Source organism: Salvia splendens, chromosome 11, assembly GCF_004379255.2.
Source record: "Salvia splendens isolate huo1 chromosome 11, SspV2, whole genome shotgun sequence".
NCBI lineage: Eukaryota > Viridiplantae > Streptophyta > Magnoliopsida > Lamiales > Lamiaceae > Salvia > Salvia splendens.
The window spans coordinates 6,180,720-6,196,315 of NC_056042.1; the positions used below are offsets into that span (position 1 = coordinate 6,180,720).

Below are 15,596 nucleotides of genomic sequence, written 5' to 3' on the forward strand. Positions count from 1 at the left end.
CCGATTTTTTAAAAATAAAAAATAAAAAATGTTTAAACACAACGGCTATGCCGTTGACGAATGGGAGCGCGTCACGTGTGCGTCCGCTGGCACGGACGTGCTCGATACATCGAGCAGCGCCGTGCCAGCGGCGCGAGCGTAGCAGCGGCGGATGGCGTCCGTGCCAGCGGCGCGGACGGCGGTGGCGATGCTCTTATAGTTTATACCATATTTGGGCAGAATTTATATCCATTGAGTAACAAGGGACAATTATTTATGTGTGTTAAAAGTACTCAATTAAAGCATGACAAAAATTGACTATAATAATTTAACATCCTTACAGAACTCTGTGGTCAGAATTTAGATCACTCTGGACTAACATACCAATTATCAAATAGGTATTGATTTATCATCGTAATAAAAAAAATGTATCAATAATAGCTTTCACGTTATACAAACAAGCAAAAGTTCCAAAATTTTAATAATTTTTTAAAATAACAGGATCTTGAAATCAGAAAATCTCACATGCACAATCATCAAACAAACATTAAAATATTTTTGTTTAGCTTCGAAGGGATGTCAATATTTTTGTTTAGGTTCCAACTTCTAACCCAAAATAGAAAATTGAGTTAATCCCAAATTTTCTATTTTTATGGGGCGTAAAGAATAATAGCTTGTCTCAATTTTAAAGCAATAGGCTGTTTTAATTTAAGAAAATGGGCTGTCTTAATTTAATACTCCTACCTAGTAACTAAATTAAAAGCCCATCAAAGAAATGGGCTGTAGCACAGCCCAAATATTTAAATGAGGACAACCCTAAGTAATTATTAATATTAAGCGGCTCAGCTTTCATCATACACAGGCCCGTATGTTTTTCGGCCCAGGAAAGCTCAGCTACTTGATCAAACTCTGAAGGCCCAAACATTTGTTTGAGAAAATAAATAAATAATTATAGATGATTATAACTTATTTGAAGAATTATTGGAGATATTTTTGTTCCTAAAATTCCAATAATTGAGCACTAATTTTGAGGTTTAACTCTTTAATTAATTAGACTTCTCACATAAAAGAGGGATTGGATCCCTGCTATGACTCCAAGCATAGCAAGGACGGCTGTATCACAAAACAAATATTTTAATAATAAATTATAATATTAAAAAATTATACTATAAAATATTACTTTCTTTATTCTATTTTAGGAGTTCTAATTTACTAATTTTGGGTGTCCCATTTTAAGAGTCCTGTTGAAATATTTCATAAATGATAATAGACCTAAATGGTAATAGACTCCACATATCAGTAACTTTTTCTATTCATATTTTATTACTATAAAACTAATACTCCCTCCGTCCCTAAATAGTATGCACTATTTCCTTTTTCGTCCGTCTCCAAAGAGTATGAACATTCCAATTTTGCAATATCTCTCTCTAATGAGGTGAGACTCATTCTCCACTAACAATATAAAAAAATTCTCTATCTCCCTCTCTTACTTTATCAATAATGCATTAAAACTCGTGTCCAACTCAAAGTTTATATGCTTTGAGAACGGAGGGAATATGTATATAAAAGTAGAACCCACATTTGCTAATTTTTTTTCCACCAACTTTCTGTTACCTTTCTTAAAACTTGTGCCTAACTCAAATGGTATTCCTAAAATGGGACGTTGGAAGGGAATTTTTTTAATTTATATTAGCAACCCGCTTCAAAGGGATCCATATCCAAAAGACATAGTAGCCACAAAAGAAAATGCAAACGAATCGACAGCCTGTTATTTAAATTTGATCATTAATATTACCGTTTAAAACATGAATAAATAGTGGGCAGTTGAACAGAGCAGTCTCTTATTTAAATATGAGTACATTCATGTAATCATATTGATATCATCATCCAATCCAATATATATACACGAACCATAATATTTTTCCACTGACCCCTAAAAACAAAGATGTTGGGCACTGGAGAGAAATCGGAGCCGATGATCTCAACTGAACCTCCAATTCCTACGGCAGCCTCTTCATCCTCTGCAAGAATCCCGCCACGTGGCGCGTGATTGATTTGGATTATAGACGTTGCGTGGCCGGGAAATTCGACAAAATTTCCTGCTGCGCAGTGGATAGTAGCCAGGGACAATTGGTCGAACTAAAAAGCTTTTCTGTTACGAAGCGGATGACTTCCTAAACTATGTAGCCGAGCGGTATAATATTTCTTGTTTAATTTGTATCATCACTGTTGATAATGGAGAATCGAATTGAAACAAGAAGTTAGAGACGAAAAAGATGATGAGCACAAAAGGGAATTTTATTCAAGGAATTGCAATTGAGATTTTCGTAGCTTCTCTCTGCTAAAACACAGAAACAACAATGGGTATTAAAACCCTAAACAGATTTCAACACTTAGTTGAATCAATGGCTAAAAAGAAAAGATTCTAACTAATTTTTCATCCGACGGCTGAGATCTAATCATCTCAACTAAAACAAAACTAACGGTTCCTAAAGCTCATCAAGCGGATGAGCTGCTTGTCTTCACTCCACTGATCTGGCTCACTCAAATCATCACACATTTAGCATTCATACCAACAATCTCCACCTTGAATACTAAATGGTGTTAGTCTAGCTTTCTACACACACCAATCAGCCTGCATCTATGTGCTGGTTGTCATCGTGATAAACCTGATGTCTCGCCAAACAAATTACAGTGTTGTTGTCGCAACTAATCTCAACAGCCATTTGCACAACACCTAAATCACTTGCTGTTCCCTTTAACCAAAAACTCTCCCTTACAGCATCACCTTCATAACCAATATCTCCCTTGTACAGAATGCCATACTTTCCAGCTCCCTTTAAGTACCTCAGGTCCCATTTTAGAGCTGGCCAATGTCCACTGCCATGATCAGCCATGAAATGGCTTGTGACACTCACAGCTTGAGGTATGTCCGGCCTTGTCCCAATCATTCCATACATTATACTACCTATAACATTGCCACAGGGAATCAGCCTCATCTCCTGCCAATCTGCCTCACCTTTTGGCTTCTGCTCCACCATGAGCTTGAAGCGCTGAGCCAATGGTGTGGAAGTTGGCTTGCACTCCTGCATCCTGAACCTCTTAAGCAATCTAGAGATGTAGTCAGTTTGACTTAGCCAGAGTTCTTTCATTGCTCTGTTCCTGATTGTATTCATGCCTAGAATCCTCTTGGCACATCCCAAATCCTTCACTTCAAAAACTGACCTCAGGTCATCTTTCACCAATTGAATCTCCTGCTTGCATGCTCCAGCAACAAGCATATCATTAGCATATAGGAGTAGGTAGGCCACTGGAACTCCACCCCTTTTCTTGAAATTTTTTCTGCCATCACTATATCTGGCAGTAGGCTTCACATTTTGTCTCCTAACTCTATCTCTAGCCATCTGACATCCTCTCAAGTCATCAGTTAGGGCCTCAGTTTCACCAGCCACTTTACTTCCTGTATCAATCACATCTTCCTTTTCAGTAACATTTTCCTCCACCTCAAAATCAGAAGTAGACCGCTGTGTTGATTCAGAACCTTCAGCTTCATCAGATGGTTTCTTGAATGGCATTTCTGACTCAGTAAATACAAGATCCCTACTGATCACAACTTTAGCTTTCCCAGGCTTTATACACGAGAGTCTATACTCCTTCACAACATCTTGGTAACCAAGCAAAACACATCTCAAAGCCATAGCATCAAGCTTTCCCTGCTTCAAATGTGCAAAAACCTTGCATTCAGACACTCTCAGTCTAGAATAGTCACCATGGTCACCATACCACTTGTGATCAAGGGTATCTCCATCCAAGCTTGATGATGGACAATTATTATACTCCTTAACAGCTATAGCAGCTATGGGAAATGGGAGTTTCTTTGATTTTCTTAGGATGCACTCTTCACATGGTGTTGGGCTCCTTTCATCAACTACAGATATCACAGAGTTCTTGACCAACTCCTTCACACTCCCTTCAGCTGGATGGCCCAGCCTCTGATGCCACAGTCTTACAGTTTCTGATGTCGCATTGTTCACTTCCATTCCTACCTCTGCAGACTTCATCACTGTGGCACACAGATAGTAGAGATTTCCTCTCATTTCTCCCCGCATAACCAATTCCCCATCTTTCCTGATGGTCATCTTCCCCTCAAAGGACTCAAATGAGCATCCCTTGCGTTCAAGCAACCCAAGTGATATGAGGTTCCTCTTAACTTCAGGAATCAGCCTCACATCACTCAAGATTTTAATGGAGCCATCAGCCAGCTGCAATCTCACACTCCCAACTCCTTTAACCGAACAAACTTGATTGTTTCCAAGAACCACATATTCACCACTCATAGTTTCAGCAAATGCCTCAAACCAATCTATGTTCGGACACACATGAAAACTACATCCGGAGTCAAGAATCCAAGAGACAGACTCACCTTTCATCATCACATTCAGCACCTGAGGGACTTCATTGTCTTCTACATAATCAGAGCTGCTAGTCCCCTGCGTCGCTTCCTGCGCTTGTTTTTTCTTCCAAGCGTAGCAATCCTTCTTCAAATGGCCCGGCTTCTTGCACCAATGGCAAGACCGTGTTTCCCTCTGCTCCGTGAATCCACTCTTGAATCTATCATCTTCTTTCTTGAAGTTCTTTTTTTCCCTTAAATTTCTTGACATTCAGGCTTTCTGCGTGTGAATCGTCATTTCTGACAACGCTCTTTTGTAACTCCTTTGCCATGAGAGCCGAATGAACCTCGGAGAATGTAATCTCCTTATCACGACCATACAAGATCGCATCTCTCAGCTGGTCATAGGAGTCAGGCAGCGCATTGAGGGCCAAAATAGCCTTATCCTCATCACTGACCTTAACATCACAGGCCACCAAATCATCTACAGCCTTATTAAAATCCTCTAGCTGCTCAAGAATTGATTTATCACCAGAAAAACCATAGGAATATACCCTTCTTTTCATGTATAATCGATTAGCTAAAGACTTACTACAATAGATCTCATCTAACCTTTCAAGAATCTCAGCAGCTGTCTTCTGTTCCTGAATTTCTCTCAAAACCTTATCACCAAGGTTCAAGATCACCGCACCATAGGCCTTGAGCTGCATCTCAGCCAGCTTCGCCTGTGCCTTCTCATCCAGAACAGGTGCCTTCCCTTTGCTCTCGGGATCGGGCTTCTCCAAGACGGCTGCGCATCCCTTCTCGATCAAAATTGCTTTAATCTTCATCTTCCATAGGCAGTAGTCATTCTTCCCATTGAATTTGTTTGACTCCAAAAGCAACGCCATTTTCGAACTAATCTCCGACTTCTTCCAACGATTCTCCTCCTTCCCACAGACGGCGCCACTTGTTGATAATGGAGAATCGAATTGAAACAAGAAGTTAGAGACGAAAAAGATGATGAGCACAAAAGGGAATTTTATTCAAGGAATTGCAATTGAGATTTTCGTAGCTTCTCTCTGCTAAAACACAGAAACAACAATGGGTATTAAAACCCTAAACAGATTTCAACACTTAGTTGAATCAATGGCTAAAAAGAAAAGATTCTAACTAATTTTTCATCCGACGGCTGAGATCTAATCATCTCAACTAAAACAAAACTAACGGTTCCTAAAGCTCATCAAGCGGATGAGCTGCTTGTCTTCACTCCACTGATCTGGCTCACTCAAATCATCACACATTTAGCATTCATACCAACAATCACATTATAAGCAATTTTTTTAACAGATCAAATCAGCTTCGATGCCTTACACTTACAGAGAAGGATGTATTCGGAACTTCTTTTTACAAAGGCAATAATGAAACTCCCACAATTGGAAGAGTTGCACTTTATCAAGATGGATACTGTCGGCCCCACTGACTTTGAAACCATTGGCATCTCTTGCCCCATGTTGAAATCACTTGCATACAGCAGCAGTTGGAATGAGCATCTAGAGTTTACAGAGCACGCTCTGGCAATTGGAAAAACCATGTCGACTTATTGGACAGAGGATGGAAAATAAGGGACCGGAGTTTAGTGATGCTCCGGTCTTGATCTGGAAGGGGAGCTAGGCAAAAGATGTTCTCACCAAATAAAAGATCTGAGGCTCCATTTTTAGAATTCTGCCTCTATGGGTTATTTGGGTTGGATTATGAAACTAATTCAACCTGAACTAAGTGAACTTGAGGGATTAATTTTGGATGATGAATCATCATATCTATCATTATTATGGGAAGTCTAAATATGATCCCTTCTATAGTTTCTTCAACTTTTTCCATGCCAACTTCTATGTTTGTCATTTTTCTTACTATTGTTGTGTAGATTTTGATTGTTATATACTTGAAATGCTTTAGTTGGCAGCATATCTGAAGCTTCATTTTTGGTCGTTATTTACTTTCGTTAAACACGATCACTTGGTATTATTGGCACATAATAAATTATGTTGCTTACTTGCTAGCCTTTGAGGATTTGGTTTGTTTACATACATTTTTTCCAGTTTAAGGAGAGAATGATTATCTCTGTTTATTGTGTGTTTTTGTTCAATTTAAGAATGCATGATTAAATTGTACTACTCTATAAGTACGTGGATTATTCAAAGATTTGAGTTTGTTGTGATCATCGTTTGCATAAAAAAAGTAAGTTTGCAATTTAGCATTCATATTTTAGAAAGTCCATATAGTATTAATTAAGTGTTTCTCATCCGTATATACCGATGACTGTGCCAGTAAGATTCATTACATTCATATAGATTTTTCCCAACTAAATATCTTCGTTCTCCTTTTTCCCGTAACAATTTCACAAATTCACGCATTTTTCACACAGTCCCTCTCTCCCCCCCCCCTCGCTGTCGCTTTCAATGATTCTCTCTATACCTTCCACAGTGAAACTATACGCCTGCTCAACCACACCTAGGGTTTCCGCTTCCCATTCCTCTTCTCTCGGATGCGGCGAACCTCGGAGGCTGACTCGCTCTTCATGTCTTCTCTTCTGTGCGTCGTATCCTCGGGAAACGGCGGAGATGCTCTACGAGAGGAAGAGCCCCTCCAATTTTGCGGCAGCGACGCCGGCGGTCGCTTCCAGCTCCGCCTCCGATCACCATGACGTATCTCCGCCTCCTCGATCATTCCTTGACGCGCGTAGTGAACAAGGTTCCTCTTAATTTAATTTACTAATTGAAGTAGCACTCATTGTGTATTTTCATGTTTTTATGTGATACTATTGTTTTATCTTGTTTTACTGTTGAAATTTTGGATGTTTTAACCTTTTTAGCGAGTTAGACTAAGTGCGTCAAAAATTTGACCATAGTTCCAATTGCGTGATTGGATATAGTATTATATAAGAGAGACATGTATATTTTCGCATTCGATATGTCACATATCTGTGTTTTATACTTTTATCAGTTTATGCGTGTTATCTATTAGAATGTTAATTTATTAGTTTTTTTGTTTGTTTTATGTCAAGTGTGTGTATCAACAGGCATGAGTTAATTTTCTATATCCTGTTTGAGCATGGGAAGAAACACATAATCACTTCTTATACATAAGTTTTTCTACTTCTAGCATGTGTCATGTTTAGGGCTTGAACTTATTCCATTCAACACATTTGTCGCCTTTTTGTTTAGCTTGTTATAAACCATCATATGTGCACGCACAGTGATCCAGTACTTCTATGTTATAAGATGCTTGACTGATTTAGTGTCATAGTAGTGACCATAATATCAGTCAGTTTCATGTACCAATCGTTGCTGAAATCATAACCACTTAAGCTTGTCTAAAACAAATTATTTGAAGGAGCTGTAATATGTTCTTTTTACACCATGTGTTTTTTTTTTCTTTCAAAACTATCTGTTTAGATTTAACCAATTGCAAGAAAAAACAGAGTCATTTCTGAACCTCAATGCTATGCTTTCATGTGCCATTGGCCCGCTGAAAGCCTGAAGCATATCTTGAAGTTAACATGGACGATTCACCAATAAGTTTATTCCAAGTGTTCGACTTTAGTCTTAGTATGGGTGTCACATTATTAGTTATGAAATATAGAATTGGGAGAACCAAGGAATTGTAGAGAGGATCAAAGGAACATAGAGGAGAGGTAGAATATGGAAGTATTTAACATTAATTATGTAGCCACTTCAACCTCCCTCTTCCAGGTGGAACCTGCTCAAGTAAGTTACATTCTGCTCCATCAATGGACATCTGAAAGGACCATGATTAAATTCACTAATTCAGAAATTTTGCTATATTATGAGAAAAAGTCTGTAGATAGCTTTTTGGTATAACAATCATATGAAATATGCATAATGTTGGGTTTGTTGTCATGAAAGGTCTTTATTTTATTCAGAGTACTTTAATCTACTGTTGATGGTATGCCTGGGAAGTTTTACATGGAGTTGGAGGATTCAAATGGAAATCATTTTAAACAAGTTTCGGCTAACTGTGGTCTTGCTATAATTCTAAGCTTCCTTGTTTAGGATGATATGTGTGAGGTGATTTACACATTATCTATTGTAACCAACAACTTGTTACAGCTTCCTTGCATTAGGGTAATGTAGTCTGACACAATGTTCTTTTTTGCCTCAAGACCCTGATTGTAACTCTTCATGTATATAGCCAGTTTAATAAGCATAAATCTTAAGATTTCAGTGTACACACAAATTGATCTGGCATTCTTATATGAATTTTATATTTCAGACCTACTTATGGTGATACAAAAAGAAGCTGAAGCTGGAAGATTGCCAATTAATATAGCTCAGGGGATGACAGAATTGTATCACAATTACCGAGATGCAGTAAAATAATCTTATCCTGTTCATGGTGAAAATATGTAGTTATGAATTACTGGGCATCTGCGATGAAAAGTTATTGATTATGTTATTCTTGACGTCCTCATGATTTGTAATAACGTGTGGTTGAAAACTATGGTATCATACTGCTGTGTGTATGACATTTTGCTTGTAATTTAGTGTCAGAGCTTTAAGTTGTAGATATGGTGAAAACCTCACTCCAGTATCAACAAATTTGTATATTTTCCTTTTTACCTTCTGAGATATTTAGTGCTGCTACTAAACTGGATTTGATTTATTGTAGTAACTGTTTGTTAGTGAGTAATTGATTTGAACAAAATGTTCAAAAGGATATAAAACAATAGAGATGTCGTGTTTACCAAAGTTTTCCATGACTGTATTTGGGAGGAGAGATTCTTTCCTTTTCGATCATTTTGCCATTTGTCAACGAACAAGCATTTCATTATTGAATCCATTTCCAATATCTAAATTATATTTGAAAAGATCCCTTGAGGACATAGTGAGAATGTGTTTGCATGAGTGAGATGTGAAGTTCTGAATTACCGATTTAGCTGATTGTTGTTTTTCAGATTTTAACTTCTGTTAAACATCTTTATTAGTTTTGCTATTCTGAAAACACGATCCCAGGATTACATGTCAATGAATTTGGATTTGGATTAATGAGATGTCAAGTTCTGCCTATTAAGCTGACCGGCTGGTTTCACTTTCTTTAGTTTTGGTGAACATTTATTTTTGTGACTGTTTCTGAGTAAAGAATTATACAGTGTTCTTTTTCTTTGGGAGAGTAGACCCCTAAAGAATAAATTTAGGCTTTTCAAACAGGATCACAACTTAGAGTGAGCAAAGATGAGATTAGTTTCTAAATATTTTCATTCCCATTTCTTAAACAAAATGATAATTTTATTCACTGTGTTATTCTATATCCTATGAATGTCGAAAATGTGAGGCTGATTTCAATTACTTTAGCTCTTCAGATTCTGTGAATACCATCTAGATATAAAGTATCTCAAATTGCATTTCTTTTGAGCATCTATAAATTCATGTGGTCCTGAAATTTGAGTACTGGCCGTCTTAATACACATTTGTTTTGGAAATTTCCTTTAAGGTATCAATGATGTGTTTTAAGAATCTTGGCATGATAGATGGTTACCTGAAAATGGAAAACACTTGGTACCTTTTGCTCCATATTTTCGGATGGCTTGCTCTACGTGATGGAAACGAAACATAACTTTTTTTTTAATTCTATTCTCAATCCTCTGCGACTTCATACGTGTTCTAGCTATTTCCACTTTGGTTATTGTTTGTGTTAAGATGCAATACGTAACACTGTTTGGGCTCATGGGTTGCACTTAGAATGGGCTTTTTTAGTCGAGTGGCAAGATAGGTCATTAAGTTCTCTTGTTATTGTTTTATGTCTTCTAAGATCCCGATCCCTGAGCTGTGTATATCTTTTTAAATCATTTGTTTGGTTCTTAAAATTCAGGTTTTGAGAAGTGGACATCCCAAAGCTGATGAGATTGTAATGTCTAATATGGCTATTGTCTTGAACCGTATTTTCTCAGATGTGCAGGTAGTTATCTGCTATCTTTTACCATCTAGATTTTACATGTGAGACTTCTCTAACATCTGCTTTGTTATTGAATCGGAAACCAATTTCATAGGATCCATTTCAGTTCTCACCATATCACAATGCCATACGGGAGCCATTTGATTATTACACGTTAGGTCAGAAATATATCCGACCTTTGGTTGATTTCAGGTCAGTCAACTTAACGTTTGATTTTTATCATAATATACACTCATTGCATGGTTCACAATTTACATGAATACTGTTCTTGCTAGACCCTGGCAAATGCCAATCTCAGATCATTGTATGATAAATTTTCAATCAACTTGCCTTCTGGGGAATGAATTTATAAGAATTGTATAAATATACTCTAGTTTTCCTGCTGCATACTGAACAATATTGATGTGGTAAACATAGGTAGAGTATTGCTACTGTAAGTGCAAGATGGCCTGAAAAGTGTGGTAGATAGAGATCTTTAATTTAAAAATTAGTCCAAGTTTCTAGTTTGATTTACTAAGAGGTCCATTTTTGGTTAATTGTATGCTTTTTTATTAATAATTTTACTTATTTATAGAACTGCATGCTTTTATTTCTGCAGTAATAACCAGTGACTGAGTGATATTCAAAATTTTAAATGTGATGAATTAGTTCCTAATCATTCTACTGTTATATATTTCGATTAACATAGTCGAATATTAGGACTTTTTTACTACACGAAGCATAATTATATGTTTTCACAGGGTATTTAGGACTTTTATAAAATTTTGTTAGATTAAGGTGATGCTGAAAGACTGAACTAGAATTAGACAGAAAATCACTAAAAAAATACGAGGCTCACAGGCGAGTCTGCCTCAGCCAAATCACTGATCCAAATTTGAACATTAATTCTTCTGCTCCTTGCATGACTAAACTCTACTAGTACTTAATAACAAATAAGAACTAGGGCTCCAGAAACAAAAGTTCAGTCTATCCCTTTATTCTAAAACCCTAACTAGCTAAATAGATTAAGGAAGGGAAAGATTTCCATGAAACTAAGATAAATAGAGAGAGTATCGTATTAGGAACCATACCAAATTGTGGATTTTAGACATTAATTTGAGTGTAGCCCCATAAAAATTTTCTTTACCCATCTGTTTTACAGTTCACTGTCTATAAATATATCTTGTGCTTTGGACTTTCTAGCTGCATCTAACTGTAATTTACTACAAATTTCAGAAATTCATATCTTGGGAACAGCTCCATATTCTATGAAATTGAAAAGAAGCTTGAGCAGGTGCATTCTTTTCGTACTTCATTTTAAAAATGTCTTCATATTTGGCTCCAGTGTTCTCTGAATCAATGCTAGTCTAATTTTGAAATTGGCAGAAAGTGTACACCAACAGAAATCCAATTACCCGAAGCCTAAGTTATCTTGCCTCTGTGTTGCGTACTACTCTCTCTGACGCGCCATATGCGAGACTTTTCTTTTGGGCATGGGATTTAAGAAAATGAGGTTTATAGAGTTAAGTGGAGAGAATAAAGTAGGAGAGAATAAAGTAAGAGAGAGTAATTGTGTTATATTTGCTAAAAAAAGGAAATGGCTCGGTTTAGGAGTGTACTAGTTCAATGTATCTGCATCTAACTGTGTTCATGCTACTAATATTTGGAATACTTTGAGTGGAGCTGTTCTCTTCCCTTTTGCTGAGTTGATGTCTCAATCAATGTAATAATGGAGCTCTATGTCATTATTGATAAGCTTGTAAAGCTTATACTGGAAGTACTGTGGTATGGAATCATGCTGTGATATTCTACTTGTTTGTGACTCTACTCAACCCGAGTACCCTATTGTTATTACATTTTGTTGCCACCTTCTGTTTCTACTGTGTAAATGTCCGTATACGTAGTTCTTGCCAACCCAATTATTAGAGACTTTCTTAAGCAGCTTCTGACTAGCATATTTCTCAAAATACACCCAGCTTAAACTTCCCTGTTGATATTTGCCATTTCGTCTTTTCTTTGTTTGGTTGATTGCTCTATATTAGAACTGGACTTCTATTTCTGATAAGCACTTCATTACACTAAATTTCAGGGTGAGAATATTATTTTAATGTCCAACCACCAGACTGAAGCAGATCCAGCTGTTATAGCTCTGTTGCTTGAATCCACTAGCTCATTCATTGCTGAGAATCTGGTAACTATTATAAAAAAGAACACTATAATAATTACTATAATTCCATACTGATAAATATTTGGAATAGTAATTTTGCCTATGTATTTTAACTGTATTACAGATATATGTGGCTGGAGACAGGGTTATTACAGATCCTTTAAGTAAACCCTTTAGTATGGGCAGGTGATAGATTTACTGCTCACGACTATATTGTTTGAACTTCTAATTTATTTGCATTGCTAAGTTATTAATTTTGCTGAACTTCTAATTAGTCAGGAATCTTCTATGTGTGTATTCCAAAAAACACATGAGCGATGATCCTAAGCTCATTGATATGAAGAGAAGAGCAAACACAAAAAGCTTAAAAGAAATGGCGCTGCTTTTGAGGTACATTTGAGCCTTCATATAGTGTACACCCTCATATATTTAGAACTGCAAGCAGTTTTCTAGTTTTTAAACATCTTTTTAACCCTTTTTAAAAAAGACATTGCACAGTTCATTTTTGTATCTGTTCTGGGTTTTCCTTTTAAATCTATTGTACTTATTGGTATTATTTAAAGAGATGTAGGAAACATGTGCTTAGCTCATCAAGCGTATGATCAAAAGAGTCCTTGGCGTGACTTCCTTAACCATACTACCTTCTTTATGAATATCTAGTTATACATGTTAGCTTAATCCAACAGCATGGGGGCTTTTTCAATAAAACGTCTCTTCATGAGATAGGAGGTTTCAGGCACATTGTGAGCCCCTGAGGAGTCTATTTGCATATCTGAATACTTTTTTTTAATGCATATATGAGTACTTGATTATTGATGAGTAAAGCTGTTTTGGGCAAATACAACTGATCAGTCTGTTTTAAACTAGCACCAGTTTTTGATATGATGAACAACAATTACTGTGAGGAGCTAATGAAACCATCACACATCCATGTGGTCATGTTTATGGGTTGACTACAGTAGTAGCAATAGTTCTGGTCAGTTCCTTCTGAACACCAGATAATCAATGTTTTATCATGAGAATGAGACTCTTATGAGCTACATTACTTACATGTGTTCTCCAATTAGCTTATGCATCTGTACGTCCCATTGTTGGTGATACTTTCGGAGAAGAAAATTTGATGACTTGTTCCAACTCAGCTATTTTTCAACTTCGCTTAGTTATGAAACGATGAAAGCTTCCTTAACACTCATAAAATCAATTTTCCCAACAGTAGAATGAAAATAGTGTGGATTCCTAGTTATAATAATATCAATATTGTGGGAACATTTTTATCTTTATCTTCAAACTACCGATTTTTAAAGGATTCATTCTTTTGCTGTCTATGCTCTAGGACGGGAGCGAAAATAATATGGATAGCCCCAAGTGGTGGAAGGGACCGCCCAGATCCTGTTACGAAAGAATGGCATCCAGTACGTTTCCTTTCCATATTCACATAGTATGCCTCATTTGTTAAAATTGCTGCAGAAACCAAATATGATAGTGATCGATTAAAAAAGGTGTTGCATTGGTTTTACCCTGTCAAAATTTGGATCTCTTGCTTCCCTTATTGCTAATATGTTGCTATTATCATAATATTGCTCTTTTGCAGCATCATGAACTCAATTTCTTTAGGCTTCTCTGCTCTATGTATTTTGTTTTTAATTCATTTTTTATTTGAGATTAAGAGGTTTGTCGTTTGGACACTCTTGAAATCTTCCTTTTATCCTTAATGCACCTGTGATAATTGATTACTAAACAGTCATGAGATGCATGTGGTTCTAGAGCACCATCATCTGCTGCCACTCACAATTTTTACCACTAGGAAGTTAATTTGGCTTGATGGTTGTAAAAGATCTTCATAATTCTCATCTTTCCCGGTCCACTATTCTTGGTTTGCTAGTTTGACTACTCATGCTGGTGCAGGCACCTTTTGATTCATCCTCGGTGGACAACATGAGAAGGCTCGTCGAACATGCTGGAGTTCCTGGTCATATATACCCCTTGGCGATAATGTGCCATGAAATTATGCCCCCTCCGTTGAAGGTACATTTTTAGTAGTTCTTGTCATCTATCCATAATGGTATATTCATCTGTAATAACTCGGATTCCTTTTAGGTGGAGAAAGAGATTGGTGAGCGACGAGAAATATCATTTCATGGAGTTGGGGTATCAGTTGGACCAGCAATTGATTATCACAAAATATATTCAGCTTTGGATGATCCTGATGAGGTTGCTTTATTAAATATTTTGGCCATATTATATGGACTACTGTTAAAAGGGATGCAAAGCTACCCTAGTTGTGGACTACAAGTGTTAGAAGACTTTTATGCTAAAAAGATATCTTTTTGTGTTGGGTCTCCTTTGCAGGAAAAGTCCATGTACTCGGAGTTGCTGTATTCATCTATCTGCCAGCAGTACGATGTCCTCAAATCTGCAATATATGGAAAACAAGGTCTGAAGGCATCAAGCTCTTTGGTCTCTCTTACACAACCATGGCTGTAGTTCACTTTTGAGCCATTTTTGCTTTTCCAAAGGTATTATTGTTGAGAAATAATGAAATCTATTGTATGATACACACACTCATTGCTAATGAAGTTCCATGATGCATTGCAGGTGAGGGATGTTTTGACTCGGCCACTGACACCATAAGCCGAAGCATGGTCTTAGTTGAATGTAAGAATGCCTTGGCCCCGAGTTGAGCTGGAAGGGAACAATCTTATCTCCACTGTTGTTGACGCGGTAAGAAATAAGATTGAGATAGTATGTAAACAAATGCCTCACAGCTTGAGCTTTGTATAGTCTGTCGAATACGTCTATACCCTGCATTTTTCACATGATCCATTTTTCCGTGCACTTACTATTGAGTTAGAATTGTGTTGTAGGCTATACGGGCCTAAGTTTTTTTTTTTTTTTAATTCTAAGGGAGATTAGCCAAGCTCAATTATCATGTCTTAAACTTATTTATTTATATTTTAATTTTGCATTGAAATGAGATCATTACATTATTATAAGGACATGCCAGTTTGGTACTCCCTCCGTCCCGGCTAAGATGATACATTCCTTAGCCGGCACGGGATTTTAGAAGTTATTGGTTAATGTGCTTAATTGGAAAGAGAAAAAGTGGGTGGAAGGAAGTAGTAAAATAAA

General features: G+C 36.9%; 1 protein-coding gene across 3 annotated transcripts; it reads left to right on the forward strand.

Annotated features, from left to right (window-relative positions):
* The first annotated feature begins 6,697 nt into the window (after positions 1–6,697).
* On the forward strand, positions 6,698–15,390 carry LOC121756115 (glycerol-3-phosphate acyltransferase, chloroplastic-like). Of its 3 annotated transcripts, none has more exons than XM_042151577.1 (13): positions 6,698–7,099; positions 8,642–8,739; positions 10,238–10,324; positions 10,416–10,513; positions 11,537–11,594; positions 12,390–12,491; positions 12,592–12,653; positions 12,747–12,857; positions 13,801–13,879; positions 14,373–14,492; positions 14,565–14,678; positions 14,817–14,983; positions 15,063–15,390. In XM_042151577.1, the coding sequence occupies exons 1-12, from the start codon at positions 6,808–6,810 to the stop codon at positions 14,949–14,951; spliced, it is 1,356 nt and encodes a 451-aa protein (XP_042007511.1). In that variant the 5' UTR covers positions 6,698–6,807; the 3' UTR covers positions 14,952–14,983; positions 15,063–15,390. The 3 variants fall into 3 exon arrangements, with proteins under 3 accessions (XP_042007511.1, XP_042007512.1, XP_042007513.1); XM_042151579.1 differs by having other exon boundaries at positions 7,049–7,099; positions 8,642–8,764; XM_042151578.1 differs by lacking the exon at positions 8,642–8,739 and having other exon boundaries at positions 6,897–7,099.
* Positions 15,391–15,596: the final 206 nt, after the last annotated feature.

What these genes read in the sequence shown, in the direction of transcription:
- LOC121756115 (XM_042151577.1), top strand. Translation starts at nt 6,808, where the DNA reads ATGATTCTCTCTATACCTTCCACAGTGAAACTATACGCCTGCTCAACC. An exon ending in AAACCCTTTAGTATGGGCAG is followed by an intron (nt 12,654 to 12,746) that starts GTGATAGATTTA and finishes CTAATTAGTCAG; the next exon opens with GAATCTTCTATGTGTGTATT. An exon ending in CTTTGGATGATCCTGATGAG is followed by an intron (nt 14,679 to 14,816) that starts GTTGCTTTATTA and finishes TCTCCTTTGCAG; the next exon opens with GAAAAGTCCATGTACTCGGA.